The sequence below is a fragment of the Chlorocebus sabaeus genome, chromosome 1 (assembly GCF_047675955.1).
Source record: "Chlorocebus sabaeus isolate Y175 chromosome 1, mChlSab1.0.hap1, whole genome shotgun sequence".
Taxonomy (NCBI): domain Eukaryota; kingdom Metazoa; phylum Chordata; class Mammalia; order Primates; family Cercopithecidae; genus Chlorocebus; species Chlorocebus sabaeus.
The window spans coordinates 33,206,291-33,232,126 of NC_132904.1; the positions used below are offsets into that span (position 1 = coordinate 33,206,291).

At 36.1% G+C, this 25,836-nt stretch overlaps 1 protein-coding gene across 5 annotated transcripts in view; it reads right to left on the minus strand.

The window, feature by feature from the left end:
- The window catches only part of ELP4 (elongator acetyltransferase complex subunit 4), a 266,231-nt gene that overhangs the window by 144,959 nt on the left and 95,436 nt on the right, over positions 1-25,836 (minus strand). For all 5 annotated transcript variants that reach the window (XM_008003180.3, XM_008003187.3, XM_008003206.3 and 2 more), the window contains exon 6: positions 4,197-4,281. In XM_008003180.3, coding sequence (XP_008001371.2) covers positions 4,197-4,281 — 85 coding nt within the window. The remainder of the gene's footprint in view (positions 1-4,196; positions 4,282-25,836) is intronic.

The window sequence follows — 25,836 nt, forward strand, 5'->3', positions numbered from 1 at the left end:
AAAGGAAGAACGCGTTAACAAAACCTGGCATGTGCAAATAATTGAAAATTCATTATTAGAATTGATGGGAAAAGTAAGATGGCTCTAACTTTTTATGGCTTTAACATAATTTGGAATGCGTGCTGCTTTATATGTGATTTCTGATGAAACAAATTCCTAAAATGTATCACTTGCTATTGCTATAAAATACCCCGATAAAATTTATTAACCAACTAGTTATTGTCCAACACAATATATCTATTTCCCTGATATTACAAATGAAACTGAATTTGTGTATTCCTTTTTCAAGCAGAATTTATTGATCATGGAAAGTAAGAAAAATGAATAAAACATTGAAATGTTAGAAGACAAAAGTCTAAAGGAACATAAGCTAGTAAATGAATAAGAGAGAATTATAGTCAGGACTGTGTAACTAAGTAGATGGATGATTCCGGACAAGACACACACATTACTTAGGACTTCATTTTCTCTTTCTTTCTTTTCTTTTTTTTTTGAGACAGTGTCTTTCTCTGTTACTCAGAGTGCAGTGTCCTTACTATAGCTCAGGGTAGTCTCGAACTCCTGGGCTCAAGTGATCTTCCCACTACCGCCTCCAGAGTAGCTGGGACTAGGGGCATGTGCCACCAGATCTAGCTAATTTTTCTTTTATTTTTTTTTGCAGAGACAGGGTCTTCCTATGTTGCCTAGGCTGACCTTGAACTCCTGGACTAAGCAATCCTCCTGCCTCAGCCTCCCAAAGTATTTGGCTTACAGGTGTTAGACACTGCATCCAGCCAGTTTTTTTCATTTTAAAATTAAAAGGAGAGGCCAGGCGCTGTGGTTCACACCTGTAATCCCAGCACATTGGGAGGCCGAGGAGGGCAGATCACCTAACGTCAAGAATTTGAGACCAGTCTGGCCAACATAGTGAAACCCTGTCTCTACTAAAAATACAAACATTAGTCAGGTGTGGTGGTGTGCACCTCTATTCCCAGCTATTTGGGAGGCTGAAGGCAGGAGAATTGCTTGAACCTGGGAGGCGGAGGTTGCAGGGAGCTGAGATTGCATCACTGTACTCCAGCCTGGGTGACAGAGTGAGATTCCATTAAAAAAAAAAATTAAAAGGAGAGAAGAAAACATTGTTGCTCTATGATTCAATACAACTGAAGGGATATAATGGCCTGGATAAGACTATAAGAATGAAATTACAAAAAAAAGGATTTTAGAATAAGCGTATTAGAAAAAAACTTTCTGACTCTAAGGATCTAAAATATGATCGCACTATGTAGGCAGTTGGTTCAATATCTTAAATGATTGTGTTAGACTTATGATAGACAACCACCTAAGACACCCTATGTTATCATCCTCAATGGTCCACAAAAATTGTTTTCTTTTTATTTCTGCATTACTTGAATGAAATGAAGTAATGAGATGTACCAGGGCTTAGGTTAGAAGTATAAATACATTTCTGGTGAATTAGTGTAAGATATCTGTAAAATATGATGGGTTATTCTTTTTTCTTTATTATTTAAAACCTCAGAATTTAAGTAAAATGGCAAGAATGTAAAGTTCATTTTGCTATCTCTAAATTTGTTATCTCATGATAACAAACAAGTTAAGATTCCCAACAGAAAGAGCATTCTAGAAAAAGGGAGAGAAACATACAAAAAAAAAATCTAGATATTAGAATGAAACATGAAGGTAAAACGAGAGCAGGATAATATCGTTTTCTCTGTCAACATTTCAGAAACTAAAGATCAACAGTATTTTAACCCACTGTCTCATTACCTATTATTGTATTAAAAAGTACCAGATAAAAGTTTATAACAAAAATGCTGTTAGGCATGAAATTAGGAGAACTACAGAGGTTTAATGATTCTGACAGATACACTGATATATGTATATCAAGTGAATGAAAATATTAAGCCAAAAAATGAATGAGGGATAAGATATTTAAGTGAGGTTGGTACCCAGCACAACAGAATATAATTGAGCATAATACTTCATTTATATTTTAAAAAATATAATGGTAATTGCAAAAACAAAGGCTGAATTATAAATCTCTTGTGTCCTTTAGGATCTACAATTCCTTTGCTATGCCATATAATAATGGGGCATACTGTGTGGCATAAGATTTAAAAAATGAACCTTGTCAGCTGTACAATAAATAGTTTTATTCCTATGAGAACATCCAAAATATTTAATCTGGTATTCTAAGTAAAATCCATGTCAAATTTCATTTTTATCATATATTTCTAAGATATTTAAAAATAACAACTTAAATGAAATTATGAGCACAATTTGTAAATGTCTGCACTCTAATTATTTTTATAGATTAGCTACACTACTTTACTTACTACCAAGGCTAATTATAAGGTAGTATACAATATTCTGTATTTCTATATGTTGTCTCAAATTAGTTCAGTTTATTTGAAAACATAATGTTTGAAAAAGATAAAACTTTTCTTTTAAAACATAAGATTTATTTCAATGTCAGAACATTATTCTTGACTTAGGAATAATATTTTTTGAAGTAGTGCCTTGTAGGTGTATTTCTGTGGCTTCTAGAACTCATCTAAAGTTTCTGAGACAGATACACGGACTAACAAGTAATTTAGCAAACACTACAATTAATTTAAAGAAGAAAATTCATTATATTTTAGTTGCAATAAAATTGTAAGTATAATTCTATAATAATGTATTGGTATATTTTAATTTAAAAACAGTTTTGGTATTCACCATATGAATGTCTACCTGAACGCTGTTTAATCTTCATAAAAGTCAGTAATTATAGAATTTCTGGTTCAGAAAGCCAAACCAGCACCAGTTTGTTGTCTATCAATTTTTGTGGGGGAAAAAAAAATTGTTTCTTGAAAATAGTGGTGTTTTCACAGTCGAATAAACAACTAAGAGAACAAATGTTTTATTCTATTCCTATACTAGCTTACTTAGTAAGGATTTTTAAGATGTATCTCTGTGTGTGTGTGTGTATTCCTTTTGCTATTACCTTTGCTTTTGGGATTCTATAAAATTTCTTACTCTCAGAAGATATGTCATCATCCTGCAAGAGCAGCAGCTCTGCACACTGTACCATAGGAACTGTTATGACATGCCTGTTTCCATAGTTACCACAGCAAGTCGGGAGAGGTGTCTGTCAGGGACCAATTTACCTCTCCAGACAAGCACTGGCATCAAAGAAAAGACACAGTACCCACGAATATTAGGTAGGGCCAAAAATGGAGCAACACTGAGCAAAATAAAATTGTATTAAATACTAAAGGCTGTCACAAAAATTATGACATACATGAAAAGCCACCTATAAATAAATGTCTGTACTTTATCATACACACATAAGTATTTTCAACCTGCAATTAAACTGGCAATCAAAACAAATTGAAAAATAATTTATTTTGCCATGGAAAAACTGCTAAATATAATAATAAAGTTTACAAGAATATTTAAAAATCCATGAATTAAGCACAAATGTAGCTGATAATGCCAAAAATAAGACTTTCAGCTTCTCTGTCTTCAATAAAATAATGGTGCTTTAGAAAGACTTCTGCTAAAATAATACAAATGTAATGCAAATCATTTAGTAGCAAAAGCAATTAAAATCACTGTGGAAGAATTCTGAAAGGCATGATATGTAGAAATAAAATCTTTCACATTTTGTTTAAGTTAAACTAACCAGAACATCTTTATTAGTGGAAATTTGGAGGAAGTTTTAAAAATTAGAGCTACAGAGAAATTGTCGTTATAAGATACTTAATATGGCAAATAACGTATTTTTTAATTCAATAAAACAAAGCATAATGTAATAAAATCTTAAGATAATTCTTACTCATAAGGTAATTTGAAATTAAGGTCGAATGACAGAAACAGGAACAATTTAAATAGAAAAGTACAAACCTTGCAGATTTAAAAGTAATTTTCAAAATGCAGCTACTTAATCCTAAATGCTACAAATGCATATTTAAAAATGATGTTGATAAAGCATGTGTATGTCTTATGTGCCTCCACTGAGAACTTAGCTGAAACTCTAAATACACAGTAACAGTCAAACTAAAGCTGCTTGTGCTCTGCTTATTTACGTGTACTGTGCTTGAAAACAGCTTGTTCTCTGTATATTATTCTAAAACTTCTGGGTTGCCACCCCTAAAGAATTTGAAAACAGCATTATATAAATAATTATAAAAGACTTTGAAGCTATTTAATACCTGAGGATTGGATCCATCAAATCCTTCCTCATAAATGATGTTCTGGATAAACTGAAGCAGCTTTATGTAGCCAGGGGTCAAAGAACTGTTGGTAAAAGAAGTGGTTCAAATACATAAATGGGTTATTAGACAGGAGGTACAAAATCTATGCTAAAACATTAAGTAAATAATTAAAAGGCATACATTTATTAGATTACTTAAGAATGTCAAAATAGTATTATATAATCCTAAAATATAAAGTCAGTACATACAAGGAATAAGTTACAACGCTTTATAATAACTTGCTCAGTGTTCCTGACATCATGGGGAGATAAAAACCTGTGGAGACTAAGATGACTTAATTATGTCAGGCTTAGTTACCTCCAAGAAAATTAATGATTTAATGAAGCAACCTAAAAGATGAAGCCACTATAGATCTTCAGGAGTAATCATACATAATTAACACATACTTAATGAACTGCTATGCCAAGTACACCTGAATCAATGTCCTGATCACCTGAGCTTCCATCTTCCATCAAAGTTAATTTTCTTAGAACTTCTAAAATAATAGTAATTTTAAAAGTTGATTTTTTCAGACACATGAAGAAAAGTGAGTATAATCTTCACTTCCTTTGTTAAAAGAAGGCAATAAATGGATGAATTTAAGAAGAAAACCAAATTTATTTTCCATATAAATACTAGCATTAATGTTATTGTTTTAAAATATTTTACAAATGCTATGAAATATCTCAAAGAATCTTTAGTAAGCATGAGGAAAATCTGCTTTACATTATCTGAAGTTAAGATTCTGCATAATGGACAATCTGTGTGCTATGACTGAACATTAATGTCATGATAATGTCATGAGCATAGCAATTCCATAGACATTGAAGTGCCTAATGTTGTAAAAGCTGTGGGTGACCTTAAAATTACACAAGTATTTGCTTTACTGTGATCCTAAGTAAACAATCACATAGGCAGAAGAAATATCCTAAAGAAAGAATGAAATCTAATTTGAAGCATGAATGCAGCAGTAGAGAATATAAAATGTTAGGAAATATAGCAGACTGCTTAGTGTGCAAAATCAATGGTAGGTGGTTCAGGAAAAATATCTGTACATCTCTGTAAACATGTAATTGAACAGCCACAATAAACCCAAAAGTGTCTATCTTGCAAAAACAAAACAAACAAAAAAATGCTGTTGTGTACAAAACAAATACAGCTCCAGATAATGAAGAATTTGGTAGTTTGGCTATTTCTCATACAGTTATTTTTCCATTTTCAGTGAAAATGCTGTAGATTACATAGATATATTTTTTTTCACGAGTGTGGAAATATGTGTAAAAATAATATTCTATAAGGGCAATTTTATGACTATTTCATATCTTAACACACATTTGTCCCAGCTACATCAACCTTTCAGAACACAGTGCTGCTGTCTGAATGCAGTAGATTCAATTCTAATCTGGATCAATTTGCTTTGCACAAGGGGTAAAATCTGCAAGCTTTCAGATTATGAAATGAATTCCAGCCAACCATCTGATGAATGTCACTATGGGTTATAGGAGAGTGGATCAAAAATATAGCCAATGCATTTTAATCCACTAATAATAATTCTACCCCAAACCATTATTATTTCATATAGTAAAAATAGGGGATCATGCAATATTCATCTTTCTGTGTTGGGCTTATTTCATTTACCATAATGTCCTTCTTATTTCATTTACCATAATGTCCTTCTGTTTCATCCGTGTTGTCACAAATGACAAGATTTCTGTTTGAAGGCTAAAAGTCCATTGTGTGTGTGTACACCACATTTTCTTTATTCATTTATCCCTTGATGAACACTTATGTTGATTCCATATGTTGATTATTGTGAATAATGGTACAGTAAACATGGGAGTGTAAATATGTCTTCAACATACTGATTTTATTTCCTTTACATATACAGTCATGCGCTGCATAGGGACGTTTTGGTCAATGATGGACCACGTATACAATGATTGTCCCATAAGATTAGAATAGAATTGAAAAATTCCCATCATCTAGTGATGTTGTAGCCATATTACTCACATGTTTATGGTGATGCTGGTGTAAACAAACTTGTCCTAAAAAGTACAGCACATATAATTATGTATGGTACATAATAATAACAAATGACAATTTTACTGGCTTATGTATTTACTATACTATACTTTTTATTGTTAGAATATACTCCTTTTATTTATTGAAAAAAAAAAAAAGCTAACTATAAGACTCAGGCAGGACCTTCAGGAGGTATTCCAGAAGAAGGCATTGCTATCACAAGAGATGACAGCTGTGTGTGTGTTACTGTCCCTGAAGACCTTCCAGTGGGAAAAGATGTGGAGGTAGAAGATAGTGATATTGATAATGATGACCCCACACAGGCCTAGAGTAATGTGCGTGCTTGTGTCTCGGTTTTTAACAAAAAAATTTTACAAGTAAAAAAATTAAAAATAGCAAATAGAATAAGAATATAAAGAAACAATATTTTAGTAGAATTGTGCAAAGCGTGTTTTAAGCTGTTATTACAAGAGTGAAAAACTCATTTAAAATGCAAAAGTTTATCAATTAAAAATGTTACAGAAGCTAAGGTGAATTCTTATTGAAGAAAGGAAAATATTTTTAATAAATTTAGTGCAGCCTAAGTGTTCAGTGTTATAAAGTCTACAGTAGTATGCTTTAGTATATAAGGCCTTCACGTTCACTTACCACTCCTTTACTGACTCACCCAGAGCAACTTCCAGTCCTGTAAGCTCCATTCTTGGTAAATGCCTTATACAGGTGTACCCCTTTTTATCTTTTAGACTATTATTTACTGAACCTTTTCTAAGTTTAGAAACACAAATACCTGTATTAAAATTGCCTATTCAGTCCAGTAACATGCTGCACAAGTTTGTAGGCTAGGCCCAAGAGAGTACTATAGAGCCTAGGTATGTAGACTGTACCATGTAGGTTTGTGTAATTACTCTCTATGATGTTTGCACAATGATGAAATTGCCCAATAATGTATTTCTCAGAATATATTTCCATTCATAAGTGTCAAATGACTGAATGCTCAGAACTGGGGTTGTTGGATATGTTGGTTCTCTTTTTGATTTTTTAAGGAACCTCTATACTATTTTCTACAATGGCTGTTCTAATTTATATTTCCACCAACAGTATTCCACCAACAGTATACAAGGGTTCCTTTTTCTCCAAATCATCTCCAACACTTCTGTCTTTTTGATAACAGTCATTCTAACAGGTGTGAAGTGAAACTTCATTGTGTTTTTAATGTACATTTCCCTGATGATGAATAATGTTGAGCACTTTTTCATATACGTATTGGTCATCTGTATGGCTTCTTTTGAGAAATGTCTATTTTGGTCCTTATCTAATTTTTAAATTGAGTTATTTGTTTTCATGCTATTGTGTTGTTTGAGTTCCTTAATATTTTCAACATGAACCCTTTTACTAGACATATGATTTGCAAATATTTTCCCCCATTCCATAGGTTATTTTTTTACTCTGTTGATTCTTACCATGTTGCACAGAATAGGGGGTTCTTTGATATGAGAATAAAAAGGAAGATGCGAAGCCAATACTTCTTAATTTCTTATTTAACCCTGACAGTTCAATCATCAACAATGCTTAAAATTTTATAAGTAATAAAATAAATTCCTCTAATTAGATTTCTAGGAAAATAAACTATTTGATAACAAATAAAATGGAATAAATCAATAGATTTAGGTATATAAATTGTGAATATTAATTTTTGAATATATGGGATTAAATCATTTAAAACTGAAATTATTTACATGATATTGATACTAAAATACTAAGTACCGTTAATCTCCATGTTTCTTTGCCAGCAATGTTTATAGTAATATATATACACACACACACACACACACACACACACACATATCTTTTTGCTGAAAATCAGTATCTTCTATTGTCATCTAAAATTTTGGTTTGTTATTAAAATCCTTTGCTTTTGAGGATGTTTACTCTTGTGTGTGTGTTTAGTAGTGTAGGCACTGATAAAACAGGAGTTGGCAAGAAGTAAACCCAGTTAAAAAGATCCTGGCTTCTTTACTAATGTTTCCAAACATTCAACAAAGATTACGTTATCAAAGTATTTAAAACATGTTTCAAAAGTGGCACATTTCTAATCATTTTGTGATCACATTATATGAATTTATATACTATTTTGCCTGATTTTCTTATATTTTCAACAACTTTTATATTACAATGATGTATTTTGAGATTCTACAATGTGCCTTTAAAACTATTAGCTATACAAAGAACATAAAAACAATTACTAGAACTTTACTTTTTACCTTTAAAATACCATTTAATATTTTCTTTAGTTAAAAAAGTAAAATTGTTCCATGTGCATTATTCATGCTTTTCTGCTAATATTACCATGCAGTTTAGCAAGAATTTATTTCTTTATACTAATATATAAACATGGATAAAAGGGGCCAAATGACACAAATGTAAACCTGTTTTCTGATGACAAAGTTTAATATTTTTTAGAGATGATAGAAAAAAATGAAACTCATGCTTATCAATATTCTATCCCCCATCTCTAATTTTCCTCAAGAAGTCTAAAGCACATTTGCATCACATAATTTTAATTCCTATCAACAAATTGCATTGGTTTTGCTGTGAAAAGTAATGTTGTCATTCACTCTCATTAAGAAAGATAAAAACATTAGCTATAAGAAAAAGAAACAGAGGTAGTATTCTACAAAAGAAATCAAGCACAGGTAGATGATAAATAACAGATAAAAACTACAGTTTTGGAAACAAGCAAAGGAATGCTTAGCAAAAGTCTTCAAAGAAACACTTAAAAATCTTTTAATAATTAAGAAAAAGGAAAAAAAGTCACTTCAACTGAGGGGTTTAATAAAAAAATATTTAAATATGAGTAAATAACAATATACAACACTGCCACCACCAACAAAAAACCTTGGGTAACAGGAGACAAGATTTTATCAGTGAAAAGGTAAGTTACAAAAATAAGATCATGTACATGTGATATTAAAATAACTTGTTGATAAGTGAAAAATCTATACATAGATAACAGGCTCTTAGGTTGATTTTCAATAGGACTACCTGATTTTAACTATATCATCTGATAAAGTGTCTGGTACATAGTAAATAATCAAAACACTTTTGTATCATGGTCACCACATTTGCTGAATAGAATAACCTTGTGAGGTTAAGTATAGTCATTCTCCCCATTTTATGGTTGAGATTTTAAGACCATTTTGAGGCTAAGTAATTTGCCCAAGGCTGTACCACAATTAAGAGACACAAATGGCACTTAAAACTCAAACTTTAAAAAACTCAAATTACCTGCTCTTTTGGCTATGCTAAGATAAAGTCCCAGATGGCGATCTAGATTCAATGAAAAGCCTGTGGTAATGTGGCCTAGAGGAGGTCTGAACATGGCTTCATTCAACATAGCCAAATGAAGCATTCAGGTGCATAGTTTTAGGAAGAGATTTCTCTTTTAGTTGCACTGATCGAGGCCTCCACCAAGGCCTTACTTACAAAGCACTTGGTACACGATGAATAAAGAAAACTCAATACTGTGAAGTGTATGCTTACAAATATATAAACTAGATACGAGTATTGTACAGTGGAATGTAGGTTTAAGGTGTGGGTTCTAGTTCTACCTGTGTCAACATGTACATGTGTGGTATAAGGTAAGTTGTTTAAATTTTCTGTTCTGGTCCTCGAAATTTTCTCATCTGTAAAGCCAAGGGTTGCATTAGATAATCTATGTTGTCCATTCTGACTTTGAAATCATATGGTTCAAAAATGATTTTTCTCATTAAAATCAGTCATTGCCAGGCTTTTTAAAATAAGAACTTCTTGTGTATTTAAATATTGATTTAGGACTACTTGATAGAAATACTTAGGACGAGAAGCTGTTATCACTCCCAATTAGGATTAATTTAAAGTGAAGATGAAGCATTTTTGACATTATTATGCAAATAAATGAGAAAGTATGATTTGTATTACCAAAATTCTATTTACACATATATGTCATTCATCTATGACAAATAGTGAGATACCCTTGTAAGGCAGTAGGCACAATATTAAGTGTCTCAACTAATTGTATAAAATAGTTTGCTGAGCTAGTTATATTAGTATATAATTTGCATGTGACTATAGAGACTGTGAAGTCTATTCACAAGTAATTTTCAAGTTAAAAATTTCATTACTGTTACCTTGAAGGCTTTCATTTACTGATTTTTCTCCACTGATGATTTGCATCTAAGAATACTGAGTTTGACTATCTTCACCATGGATGTTCAACTAAGAACTTACAAAGTGTAGGAATGTATTAAGCGCACCAAGAAGAACAATGATCAGCAGAAACCTCTGAGTCACAGTTAGGAAAATACTAAGAACTATGAGGATGCACAAATTACACGTATGGGCTAAGCAATCCATATTCTTACAGGGATACTATTAAGAGGGGTTATGATCCTTCATGAAAAATAACTCAGCTTGACATCACTCTGACTTCCTTTAATTACTGATGTAAACAAGGTTTTAGACTATGTCTCCTACTACGCTTCACTGTTGCTGTCATCTATCCAACTCTGGGTCATGACTCATCTAACACTCTGGCCTTTCAGTTTTTTGATCTCTCTTCCAATGATCTATTCTCCATTCTATTTAAGTTGATCATCCCCATGGTTGTTACTTAGACCATGTCATTATCAATAACTAGCATACCTCTATAATCTCAATTTCATGCATACCCCTCTACATAACCACTACTTTCTTTCCACCTAGTACCCACATACAATCATTTGACCCTGCTGAGATCTCTATGTCATTGTTTACCACACCTTTCACCCACCTACTTTGATAAGCTCTTTCAATTAATTAACCATCTCGATCCATGGTCAATCCTTATCTTCACTTCCTTGCTCTTCTCTTGCTTTGTCACACTTCCTGCTATTCTGGCTAAACACAACTCTCTGTCTATTCCACACTTGCCTCAGTATAGCTAAAAATGGCCAGAGAAACAGACTGGTATGACTTTAATTTCATGACCACAAACCTCAATAGGCCCTTAAGGCTATTCCCATTATATATATCCTCACTCTCCTAGATGACAATGTCATACTTTCTCTTTTCCTTTTTTAGTTGAAACCTCCAATATCTCTTCCTCCATCTTCATTATCAGTTTATAACCTTTGACTGAGAAAACAGAAGCAGCCAGAAGGTGTCCTACCACTACGTTTTCTACCTGCTATGGTTTGAATTCTTGTGTCCCTGCAACACTTATATGTTGAGCCTTAATATGCAACAGTATTAAAAGGTGAGAACTTGAGAACACATGAACACAAGGAGGAAAACAACACACACTGGGGCCTTTTGGAAGGTGAAGGGTGGGAGGAGGGAGAGGATTAGGAAAAATAACTAATGGGTACTAGGCATAATAACTGAGTAATGACATAATCTACAAGAAACCCCCATGACACAAGTTTGCCTATGTAACAAACCTGCACTTATACTCCTGAATTTAAAAGTTAAAAAAAAAAAAAAAAATTAAAAGAAAGAAGTGAAAACTTTGGGAGGTGATTAGGTCATGAGGGTGGCGCACTCATAAATGAGATTAACACTCTCTTCAAAGAGGTCCATGGCAGCCTGCATTCCTCTTCTGCCATGCGAGGTTACAAAGAGAAGACACCTATCTATGAAGAAAGGGGGCCTTCACCAGAACCTGACAATGCTGGCACCCTTATCCTGGAACTTTATAGCCTCCAGAACCATAAGAAATACATTTCTGTTATTTATAAGCTGTCGTTTACGATATTTTTGTTATAGTAGCGTGAACAGACTAAGACACCGCACTCTCAGCATGTGTAGTCAAATAAATATTCTGTCTTCTCACAGGCTGCCATATGTGAACTATCTAAACTCCTATATCAACCCAGTATCTCCACTTGTGCACGGGCCTCATACAAAAAAATATTACTTGGACAATTCTCTCCTCTCTCCTCCATTATTAACTTCTCCTTTTCTACTGATTGTTTCCTATAATATATAAACATACTGTTATCTCTCCCTTGAAAAAAATATAACAACCACTTGTCCCATCTCCTTTGCCAGCTACTACTCTATTTCTCTGCATCAAACCCCCTTAAATTTTCTAAAATTCAGTGTCACCACTCCTCTCCTTACATTTTCACTTAAACCCATTCCAAGTAGGCTGTCATCACCCCCATCCCATCCATTAAAACTGCTTTCATTATGGTGACTGATGACCTCCAATGGCTAAATTCAATTGGTCTCTTTTCTTTTCTTTGGTAACAACTTTATTGAGATAGAATTCAGATACCATACAATTCACCCACTGAAAGTGTACAGTTCAATGGTTTTAGTATATTGACAGCTATTTAAGTATTACCACAATTTTAGAATATTTTCATTCCTTCAAAAAGTAATCTCATACCTGTTTTATCAACTCCCTCCAATTCTACTAGCACTAAGGAACCATTAATGTACTTTCTGCCTCTCTATATTTCATATTATTATTTCATATAAATGAAATCATGTAATACATCGTCTTTTATGACTGATACTACGCTTTGAATATTGGTCCCCTCTAAAACTCATGTTGAAATTTAGTTGCCATTGTTACAGTATTAAGTGGTGGGACCTTTGAAAGGTGATTTGGCCATAAGGGCTTCACCATCATCGGTGGGATTGGTGCCAGTAAAAAAGAGCGAGTTCAGTCCTGTCTCATTCTCTTGGTTCTTCCATTCTTTTGCCATGTGAGGAACAGGGTTCCTGCCCTCTGGAGAATGCTGTGTTCCAAGTACCATGTTGGAAGTGGAGACTAGGTCCTTAACTGACACCAAACATGCTGGCAATTTGACCTTTGGCTTTCAAACTTTCAGAACTATGAGAAATAAATTTCTATTGTTTATACATTACTTAGTCTATAGTATTCTGTTATAGCAGCACAAAATGGACTAAGACAATTGGTTTCTCTCACTTACTATAATGTTTTAAGGATTCATCTGAGTTGTACCCTGTATCAGTACTTCATTCCTTTTTATGGTGAAATAAATATTCCATTGTATGGATATACCATATTTTATCCACTCATCAGTTGAGGAACAACTGCGTTGTTTCCACTTGTGAGCTATTATGAATAATGTAGTTATGAACATTTACGTACAGGTTTTTGTACATAAATGCACACACACGCAAAAGGTTTTGTTTTGATCCTCTTGGGGATATACCTAGGAGTAGAATTTCTGGGTCAAATGGTAACTTTAACTTTTTGACAAATGCCAGAGTGTACCAGTCCAAACGACTATACTATTTTACGTTCTCACCAGCTGTGTATGATGGTTCTGATTTCTTTACATCTTTGTCAACACTTTTTATTATCTGATTCTTTCATTCTAGCTATCCTAGAGGATGTGAAGTGTATCTTATTGTGTTTTTGCTTTTGGGGTGCTTTTTTTTGGGCTTGGAATATTTTTATTTGTCATTTTGAGTATTTCTTTGTTTGGTTTTGATTTATCTTCTACTAACAGAATATGCTGATTTTTAAATCCAATCTGTTTTTCCCCATTTTTCTTTTTAATTGTGGTTAAAAAACCCATATAATATAAAATTTACTATCTTAACTACTTTTGAATATATAGTTCAGTAATGGTAACTATATTCAACAGATGTGTTGTGTAACACTACTTAACATTAAGTTAAACAGATCTCCAGAAATTTTTTATCTTGCAAAACTGAAACTGTATATCTATGAAACAAGAAACAACCACTCCTCATTTCCCTCTTTCCCTCAACCTGTGGCAACCACCATTCCATTTTTGGTTTTTGTGAATTTGACTACTTTAGCTATCTCATATGAGTAAAATCATATTTATCTTTTTGTAACTGATTTCACTTAGTACAATGTCAAGGTTCATCCATGTTGTAATATGTATTTTACATATGTATTTATATATGAAATATATATTTCCATCATTTTTAAGGCTAAATAACATTCCACTATATGGGTAAATTTTGTTTATCAATTTATCAGTTGGTGGACATTTGGACTACTATCACCTCTTGGCAACTGCAAATAATGCTGCTATGAACATGGGTGTCCAAATATCTCTTTGAATCCCTGCTTTCCATTTTTTTGGACATCTACCTAGAAGTGGGATTGTTGGATCATACAGTTTTGAGAAACTGCCACGCTGTTTTCGATAGCAGTTACACCATTTTACAATCCCAATAGTGCACAAGAGTTCCCATTACTCCATATCCTAACCAACACTTGATCTTTTCTGTTCTTTTTTACTTTTTCCTTTCCTATTTTTTATTTTTATCCTAACAGATGGGGATATCTTGTGGTTTTGACTTGTATTGTCTAATGATTAGTGATAGTGAGCACTTACTCATATGCTTGTTAGTCCTCTGTATATCATCTTTGGAGAAATGTCTATTCAAGTCCTTAGCCTATTTTATAAAGTCAGGTTATTTGATTTTATGTTGTCAAGTTGTAGGAGTTCTTCATTCTGGATATTGGCCTCTTATCAGATAATATAATTTGCAATTTTTTTTTTTTACCATTTCTTATGTTGCCTTGTCACTGTTGATTGAGTCCTTTGATGCACAAAAGTTTATGTTTGATGTAGTCCTATTTGTCTATTTTTGCTTTTATTGTTTGTGCTTTTGGTGTCATATCCAAGAAATAATGGCCAAATCCAAGATTATGAAGTGTTTCCCCTATGTTTTCTTCCAGGATTTTAATAGTTTTGAATCTTATGTTTACGTCTTTAATCCATTTTAATTTTTGCATATGGTGTAAGACAAGGATTTCTCTTCATTTTTATTTTTATTTTTTGCATTAGATACCCAGTTTTCCCATTTGTTAAACAGTCCCTGTGAGTGATCTTGGTACCCCATTGAAGACTGTTTGACCATATACACAAAAGTTTATTTTTGGGCTGTCTATTCTATTGGTTTGTGTATCTGTCCTTACATGCAATTTTTACTTTATACCATACTATTTTAATTACTGTAGTTATGTAACATGTTCTGAAATTAGAAAGTATAAAACTTCCAACTTTGGTCTTTTTCAAGAGTAAGCTGACTGTTTGGGGTCCCTTGAGTTTTAGTCGGTGTGTAACTTTAAATAAACGAAATCTGTTGTTTCTATTTCCTTCTTTTCAAACTGGGGATGCTGCTAACGTCATAGGATTTTTGAAGAATTAAATGAGATAACAAATGTAATATGCTAAGAATAGTACTTGACAGAAAAATCGGTTCTCAATAACTTAGTTATGATCAATCCCCATGAAGTCAATATAATATAGTAACACTCCAGTTGCAGGATGGAGGGTATTGGGTGGGATGACTAGATGGACAAATTTCAAACATATAAACAGAAATAATAACAATTATGATGGCTAAAATTCATTAACCCTTTACTATGCCAGCCACCATATGCTAAGTGCTATCTCTATGGTTCTGGTTTATGTTTCTTTTGATATAGTGACATTTATTGGTCATTTCTGTATCTTCTTCTGAGAACATCCTCTTAACGTTCACCTTTTGCCTGTTTTGAAGTAGGGTATTCAATTTTTTCTTACCCATTTAAACATAACCATAATTTATGGAAATATATGCATATATGTTTGTAATTTTTAAAATTTTGAAATCATCTCGAACTTAATAAAAGTTGCAAATACAGAACAAAAAATCTTTTTTCCCCATTCCACCTGAGAGTAAGTTGCTGACCTGATGACTTATCACTTCTTAATAATTTAGGATGTGATTCCTACAAACAAGGACATTCTTCTAGAGGAGAATAATACAACCATCTAATCTGGCATATTGGTAAAAGTAGGAAACTGAGACTACCATCTAATCCTCACACCCCATTCAAGTTTCACCAGTTGTTCCAATATCATCCTATACAACAAAATGAAATAGTTTAGAATCATGTGTTGCATTCAGTTGTCATTTGTTCTCTTCAGTCTCCTTCAATCTGGAAGTTCCTTAGATTTACCTTAACTTTCATGATCTTGACATTTTTGAGGATTATAGTCCAGATGTTTGGTAGAATGTTTCCAATTTGGATTTGTGTGATGCTTCTTCCTGATTAAATTATTAATTTTTGGTGGAACTATCACAGAAATATTGCTGAGTTCTCACTGCATATTATCTGGTGATACATGCTTTTGATCACCCCCACTACTGGTGATGTTAACTTGATTAAGGTAATTCTAGTTTTCTCCACTGTAAAATTATTCTTTTCCCCTTTGTAGTTAATAAGTAGTTTGTGGGATGGTACTTTCTGGCTATGTAAGTTATCTTATACCTCAAAAAACTTTCAATTTATTCACTTACTTATTTATATCAGTATGTACTTATATCTTCCTATTTTATTAAATCCATTACTATCATTATTTATTTTGATGCTCAAATTGGCCAGCATGCCCAGTGAGAGTTCCTTTTGGCTGGCTTCTGTGTCCTTTTGATATGCCATCATCATTCTTCAGGAACTTCTACACATAAAAAGATGTTCCAAGCATATATTTTTCTTTCTCTTTCATCAACCATTTCTCCAAAGAGTCCCGGTGCCTTTGAATGGAGAATGGCATTTAGATCTGAGCATGAGATATACTCATTGCTATTTTGCAACTCCAAGAATTTAAGACATTCATTCATATTTTCTGCGATTATTTTAATAATTTCATTTATTATATTTATCTCTTTAACTCTATGGAAATACAGCATGAGGTGAGATATAAAGTAAGAATTTACTATTTTATTACCAATGATTAGGCTCATAATTTGAAATCCCTTCTCTTGTTATAAAAATGACTCTTGTTCTGGCCAGGTACAGTGGCTCATGCCTGTAATCCCAGCACTTTGGGAAGCCAAGGCAAATAGGTCAGGAGTTCAAGACCAGCTAGGCTAACATGGTGAAACCCCGTCTCTATTAAACATACAAAAAAAAATTAGCTGGGTGTGGTGGTGTGCGCCTGTAATCCCAGCTACTCGGGAGGCCGATGCAGGAGAATTGCTTGAACCCAGGAGGTGTAGGTTGCAGTGAGCCGAGATCACGCCACTGCACTAGGTGACAAAGAAACACTCCATCTCAAAAAAAAAGAAAAAAAAAAAAAGCTCCTGTTCATCATAAAAATTCAAACGTATAAAACATACAGAGAATAATAATGAAAACTTATCCAGAAACCACCACCCAGAGGCAAATATTGTTAACAGTTTGGTGAATATCCTGTAAGACATCTCTCTATACCAGTCCTTCCATTTCTTACTGAGAAAAACGATTGCAGATGTTAAGAAGTATGCTGATAAAAATGTTTTTGATTCTAAAAAGAAGAGTATTTTATCAATAAACAAATGTAAAGAGGATTATTATTACTATGTATTTCAAAAATGTTTGGCATTTCCCTCACAGCCTTTCAAATCTAATGTATACTGTGAATCTCTTAGATAATCTAGGAGGGGGGTTTAGTTTGCAGTCTTTCATGAGCTTATTTGCCTGCATATCACTAGGTTTTTGGAAGCTAAATTAACATCTCCTGAATTAGTGTTAGAAAAGAATTTGGGATAAGCCATACAAAATTTTATGTAAATAGGATTGTGCTATTTATCCTATTTCTATAATCTGCTTTTTCACTCCATTATATTTTGGATGCAAAGCCCAGTAACCACCCCTGATCTCTTATACAGAAAAATCTTCTGCAGAGCCACCTCTCTACAGCCATTGCTGCAGTTTTAACAGCTGCCATTAGCCTTAGACCTTAATAAAAGCCACAGTGCCCACCACCCTCCAAAGCACAATGGAATTTCCCTTGAAAGGTGGTAGACACTTGAGCCTAACCAAATAAAGCTGCAGCTTAGAATCTTTTCCTCAATATTTGGGACATTTGGTTGGTATTCTCTTTGTTTTCCAACATCACTTTCAAATCACTCCTCCTCCTCCACTTCCTAGGAAAACGAAACTAACAAACAAATCCATGCTTCTTTTATATATTGCTAATCCCCAGCCATTCTCCTTTTAAGTTGCTGTCTTTATCAAGCTCCTGGACATTTTCCTCACTGTTAACTGAAGACTCTGCACCTGGCTTACAGTCCGAATTCAAACAACTTATTCTCACCCAATATTACTTATCTTAGTAGCTTGTTTGTTCATTTACCTCCACTATTAAGATTAGTAAATCTACTATCAGAGTACTGCCCCTTCTCTTTCTCTCTCTCTCTCTCTATATATATATCTCAACAGCAAGTGTCTTCAGTTGCTTTTCTTCAGTCTAAGGCTCATGATTCAACATTTTGTTCACTCTTTTTAATCACTTAAACTTCTTTGTTCTTTGTCCTACTCACTCCACCTTGCAAAATTTCAACCCTGCTTATACCCAGGAATCTTAGCACAGAAGCAAGAAAGTCACACAATCTGATAGACTGGCACCACCACAACCATTTGAGATTTCTGTAGTCAGTGTATTCTTCCAGTCTATGAAATAACCATTTTAAAGTTTCTCAATTTAACCCAAACTCCCAAGAGGTAACTAACCATTCCCTAGTGGACAACTATGACCATTATTTCACAAGTAAAGAGAAATCATCAGTACATATCTTCAGAAACTGCTGCTTTCTTTTCTACATCTTCATCCATTACCTCTTTATTAATTTTTTTGCACTGACATTTAAATAAAACAGAGCAAAAGAAAATCTTATTTCATCCCCAATCCCTTCCAGTTATTGATCTTTCTTTGCCCCCATAAAAAAAAATTCCTGAGAGAGTAATATGACCCACCTGAACTCACCTCCACATAGCTCTTTCCATTGCTCACATGATTTCAGCCACAGTGGCCTTTTAAATTCTTGAAAATACCAAGATCCTTCCTTTATTAGCACATCTGCTGCTCCTTCTGACAATAATACTTCTTGGCCCAGTGCCTACTGCATGATTACCTTCTTCTTAGTTGGGTCTCAGCTAAAATATTTCCACTTAGAAGGACTTTCAGTGAACATAACTCAAGGTATACCCACTGCTCTCTCTGCCCACTTAGCTTCCCCCATGGAAAATGTTCTTTCTTTATATTTAACTACATATATATTTGTTTGCTTGTTTTAAAAAAATTATGTGCTTTCTTATTAGACTGTAAGCCACACAATGGCAAGGTTAACATCTGCTTTGTTCACTACAATGATGTAGAACTTAGCATAATCCTAGGCTTATAGCAGTTGCTCAAGTTCATAGGTGCTGAGATTTGGAAAAAGCTTTCAATAAATATTATCGGACAGATGATTATGCTTACTTACTTCAGTAGACTGGACTATCCTAAGTCTAATATCAGAATCCTGGAAAACATTCTTGATATTCCCTTTACTTTTTCTCCAACCTCAGTGAGATCCAGTGAGATCAGAGAGACCAGCTAGCAATCAGACTAGGTAAGGCCTTGTAGGGTCGTGGATTTATTATCCTGAATGAGTTGGGGAATCATCGGAGTGTTTGATCCAGAGTAGTGATAAAAGCTGATGTATACTGTAAAACTGGACTGCCTAACAAGATAGCCACTAATTATGTATGGCTACTTAAATTAACTAAAGAAAAATAAAATTAAAATTCAGTGCCTTGGTCTTACTAGTCACATTTCATGTATTCATGCATGTGGCTAGTGGCCGCTACATCACACAGCACAGATACAGAAAATTTCCATCACTGCAGAAAATTCTACTGGATGGAAAATTCTATGTTGAAAAACTCACTAGGGCTATTTTGAAGAAAAACAGGAGCCAACAAGGAGCAAGGACCAAAGAGCAAACAGCAAGACCAATTAGGAGGCTATCCCAACAGCTGTGGCAAGAAATGTGGGTAATGTAGGCTAGCATGTAGAGGTGAAGGTTGCAAGTGGTATCTGGATACATTTTGAAGATACAGTTGACAGGACATGCTAATAGATTGGACACAGAGATAGAGAAGAGTCAAGGGTCAAAGATTACATTATTGAAGTGAGGGCAGAAATCTGGAAGGATATACATAAACATAACTATGAAGGAGATGACTGAGATTAGGAATGGGTGAATAAGATGGAAAATAATAAAACAAAACCCATGCATACCAGTGAGGATAGGATACCATGCATGAACTGAAGAATAAGACGATTCACTTAACTCTGTGTACCTGATGGTCTTTAAAGGACAGAAAGGAGGTAAAAACAAGGCAAACATGCAAGCAAGCAGTTTCTCTCCATTGGTCAAAATGAGGCCCAGCCACTATTCTAAGTGAAATACCAAAACAGATAACCAAATACTGCATGTTCTCACTTATAAGTGGGAGTTAAACATTGGTACACATGAGCATAAAGGTGGGAACAATAGACACTGGGGAATACAGTGGGGGAAGGGAGGCAAGCGTTGAAAAACACCTATTGGGTACTATGCTCACTACCGGGGTGAAGTAATCAACAGAAACCCAAACCTCAGCATCATGCAATATACCTTTGTATCAAACCTGCACATGTACCCTTTGAATCTAAAATAAAAGTTGAAAATAAAGTAAGTTAAAAAACAAAACAAAACAAAACAAACAAAAAATGAGGCCCAGGATAATAGTCCTCTTTCTGAAATTTCAAATATTATCTTTTTACTTTAATTGTATCACTAGCAGCTAAGCAGAATCTCTCTTCACACTTACATGATGCCTTTCCATCAGTTCTGAGATTTGCACTAATTTATCATTCACCACATCCTTTTAATAAAGTAATTTATAGTATACTTCTAAAACTATATACTTCCAAATTTTTAGTCTTAGATGTTCTCTTCTATAATTTCTTTCTTATGAGTGTAAATTTTCTATTTTTTTGAGACAACAGTCTTGCTCTTTTGCCCAGGCTGGAGTGCAGTGGCATGATTACAGCTCACTGAAGTCTTGGCCTCCCAGTCTCAGGTGAATCTCCCACCTTAGTCTCCTGAGTAACTGGGACTACAGGCATGTGCCACCACACCTGGCTATTAGTATTTTTTGTTTGTTTTTGTTTTTGTAGAGACAGGGTATCACTATGTTGCCCAGGCTGGTCTTGAAATCCTGGGCTCAAGTGATCCTCCTGCCTTGACCTCCCAAAGTGCTGGGATTAGAGGCATGACTCATGCCTGTAATCTTTAATCTTATATTTAGACTTCTGAATATACTGTGGTTCTTTGCTTTTCAATCTAAAAGTCTTACAGTTTTGAAATAAAATATTCCCTTCCAAGGAGCCCCCTTGTGAGTACCAAACCACAGACCCTGGCTGGGCATCTCGTAACCATATGAGTACTTGCCTCATCGCAGGCCTTAACGAAACAGCCCATAAGGTGGTAAATTTTGAAAAGCTCAAAGAAATCTCTCAAAGAGTCGATGAAAACCCCACTGAATTTCCTTCTCACCTTACAGCGGCCCTCCAAAAATATACCCGTGTTGACCCCACCTCCCCGGAAAAAACCATTGTTAATACCCATTTCATCTCTCAGTCTGCTCCTGACATATGGTGCAAACTTAAAAAGGCTGAAAACGGCCCTCAAATCCCACAACAAGACCTTCTCAACCTGGCTTTCAAAGTCTTTAATAATAGGGATGAACAAGAAAAAATAAACAAAGCCCAACGAGATCATGCCAAATGCCAGCTACTAGTCACGGCTATTCGCCAATCTGGCAACAGCACCCAAGGGCATAAAATAACCCATAGCAGTATCCCTTCTGGGGCCTGTTTTAAATGCAGCAAAGAAGGCCACTGGGTGCGAGCATGTCCCAACCCAAGAACATCAAAAATTTCTTGCCCAGCCTGCCAAGAAACCACTGGAAGTCTGATTGTCCTCTTAACAACCAGGCTAACAAACCAACTCCTCAAAACCCTGGCAAGGCAAGGAGTGAAAAATCGCTCACCCTACTACGGCTCCTTGGCTTGGTCCCATCTGCCATTACTGCATCGGAGCCCAGGGTAACTCTGCTAATAGCAGGTAAGCCGATCTCTTTTTTAATCGATAGCGGGGCTACCTACTCGGCTTTATCTAAATTTTTAGCACCCACTTACCCTTCCCAGGTCTCGTCTCACATCCACGCGCTACTGAATCCCTTACTTGTTCCCTATCTAATACCATTTTTCTTCACACTCCTTCCTTATCATGCTTCATTGCCCCAACCCCATCCTAGGCTGAAACATATTAGCCAAATTCAAAGCTTCTATCACCTTTTCCTGCCCCCCTCAACCAGAGTTCCTCCTGCTCCTCTCTGCTAGTCCGGCCCCTGACCCCCCCTCCCCAGCACCCACTACCCACCTCTCTCGTTAACCCAGTAGTGTGAAACACCACCAGCCCTTCCATAGCTGCTCACCAGGACCCCATCAAAATCCAGTTAAAAGACCCCTCTAAATTTCCCAACATTGCCCAGTACCGCATTTCCCTAACACACCAAAAAGGCTTACAATCCATCATAAACAAGCTCTGCTCACGCTGTCTTCTTAGACCAACACACTCTCCATATAACACCTCCAACCTCCCCGTTAGAAAATCTGACCGCTCATATTGACTCGCTCAGGACCCCTGAGCCATCAATCAGGTTGTCCTCCCTATTCACCCCATGGTCCCTAACCCCTATACACTTCTCTCTCTCATCCCCCCCAATGCCACCCACTATACGGTAATCAACCTAAAGGATGCTTTCTTTACCATTCCCTTACACCTTAATTCCCAAGACCTCTTCACCTTCACCTGGACTGACCCTGACACTCTTCAGTCAAGGCAACTCACATGGACTGTCCTCTCCCAAGGCTTCAGAGGCAGCCCTCACTTCTTTGGACAACCTCTAGCCCAAGACCTCACCTCCTTAGACCTCTCCGCCAGCTGCCTCCTCCAATATGTCGACGATCTTCTCTCCAACCCCTCCCTAGAGGACTCCCAAATTCACACCATTACCCTCCTAAACTTTCTTGCTAGCAAAGGATATAGGGGCTCCCCCTCCAAAGTCCAACTATCTACCCCAACAGTAACATACTTAGGAGTCCAACTCTCCCCCAGGGCCCGAGCCATGACCCCAGCACAAGCAATCTTAATAAATAGCTTGTCTCCGCCTTCCTCAAAAAATAAAATTCTCTCTTTCTTAGGACTGGCAGGTTTCTTTAGAATATAGATTCCCAACTTTGCCTTCCTGGCTTGGACCCTCTATGAAGCAGCCAAAGGCCCTCTCAATGAACCCCTAAACCCCACACACAACATACTTCCCAGTTTCTGCAGACTCCAAACCACTCTCGTCACTGCACCTGCCCTGTCCTTAACCCACATCTCCCAACTCTTCATTCTCTGTACCGCCAAAAACCAAGGAATAGCTCTCGGGGTCCTAGGGCAACAAAAGGTAAGTCCCCCTTCCTTTGCCCCTGTGGCATAACTCTCTAAACAATTAACATTGTCAAAGCATGGCCAACCTGTCTTAGAGCATTAGCAGCAGCGACCATTTTAGCTCTGTAAAGTAAAAAACCGACATTCAGCCAAAGTATCACCATCCACAGCTCTCACAACTTACAGGATCTTCTCTCCTCCCAGGCATTAAGCTCCCTCTCTCCTTCCCGAATTCAGTCACTCCATGCCCTCTTTATCGAAAATCCCGAATTCAGCTTCACCAAAAGCGCCCCCCTCAACCCAGTATCCCTACTCCCCATACCCTCTTCCCCTTCTACTCATTCTTGCACTGACATTTTGGATCACCTGCAGCCACACTTCCGTAACATCTCCCCCGAGCCGCTCACTAACCCAGATGACCAACTCCACATAGATGGCTCCCCTTCCGGAGCCCCCGGCTCTCCAAAAACTGGGTATGCAGTAGTTACCTTAAACCATGTAATTGAGGCTAAACCACTACCTCCAGGATCCTCCTCCCAAAATGCAGAACTTACAGCTCTCACCAGAGCCCTAACTCTTTCCAAAGGCAAACAAGTCAACATTTATACAAACTCCAAATATGCCTATCACATCTTTCATTCCCATGCTGTCATCTGGCAAAAGAGAGGATTCCTGACTACCAAAGGAATCCCTATCACTAATGGCCCCCTTATTTACCAACTCCTTCAGGCTGCACCTTCCAACCAAAGCAGGGGTTATACATTGTCAAGGACATCAAACAGGATCAGATAAAATCTGAAGAGAAAACACAAAAGCCAACAAGGCAGCAAAAAAAGGTCTCTCTTTCTTCTGCCCCTGGCGCTCTCCTCCTCGTTGTCACTACAATCCAACCCCAGTATCTCTCCCCCCACAAAAAAAAAAAAAAAAAAAAAAACTTCACTACTACAACAAAAAAACCTCCTTCCAAAAGAACTAGATAATCAAAAATCAAAAACTCATCCTCCCCCAAAAACAAACCAAAAAAAAAAAAATTCTAACATCCCTTCACCAACCCTTCCATATTGGTGCACGCCCCCTATACCTACTCCTTTGCCCTTATTTCTCCTCCCCCCATCTATTTACCTCACTAAAAAACCTAACCTCAAACTGTCATATATGCTCTGTCACTTCCACCCGAGTGGCCCTCCGTTCTCCATCTATTCCTATACACCAGTTAAGAGGAACCTCATTATCATATTTCCAGGCACTCTCTACAGATGTGTAGGCTTCCCTTAAATAAAAAAAAAAAAAAAAAAGCAAACTCTATTACCCACCTCAAAAACCAACTAGTCTCCCTAGCAGCAGTTACCCTTCAAAACGGCAAAGGCCTTGATTTACTTACTGCAAAAAATGGAGGTCTCTACATCTTCCTAGATGAGGAATGCTGCTTCTTTTTTAAATCAGTCAGGCCTGGTTCAGGATGCAGTCAAAAAACTAAAAGACTGAGTGCACCCCTCTGCTCCCTCCCCGGCCACACACAAAAAAACAGCTCTCTGCCTGGCCCTCTTGGCCCCCTTGGTCTCTCAGCTCTTAGGCCTCCTAGTTACTCCCACTCCTAGGACCCGTCATAACCATTCTCCTTCTAATCTTTGGGCCCTGCCTCTTACGTCTCTTTACCCAGTTTTTACAGAATGTGTTCGAGTTTCTACCCATGGAACCATACAAAACATGATGCTACTACAAAAATACCAGCAATTTCAAAACCAGTACCAGGACCAACCCCTACCTTCCAGCCTTTCCCGTGACCACTGCCCCCTCTCAGCTTGAAGTAGCAGATGAAAAATGGCACCCCCTTTCCCATCATCTGTTAAAAGGCTGGAATGTTAGGGTCACCCCGACCAGACCACTCCTTTCCCCTCCCACAGGCCTTACAATACAGTCTCTTGCACTCTCCACACAGCTACCCCAGGGCAACAGACAAATCCCCCATCACTGACCCCTCCAGTAACTGTTTGTCCAGACAGTTACAGGATGCGGTTAACATGTCTGTTAACCTCGCATAACAAAGCTAGCAAAAAACATCTCCAGGATGCAGTCAAGACACCTGCACCCCCGACTCAACTCCCTGACCCTGACCCAATTCCTCTCCCTATAAAGTCCTGCAGTAGTCTGGGCTGCCTCCTCTGCTTTTGTCAGGAGATAGCTGGCAGGACTGATAATAAATCAGTTTGCCTGAACTTGGGTCTACTGGCCTCATTCCTTTCTCAGCTGTCGTTCC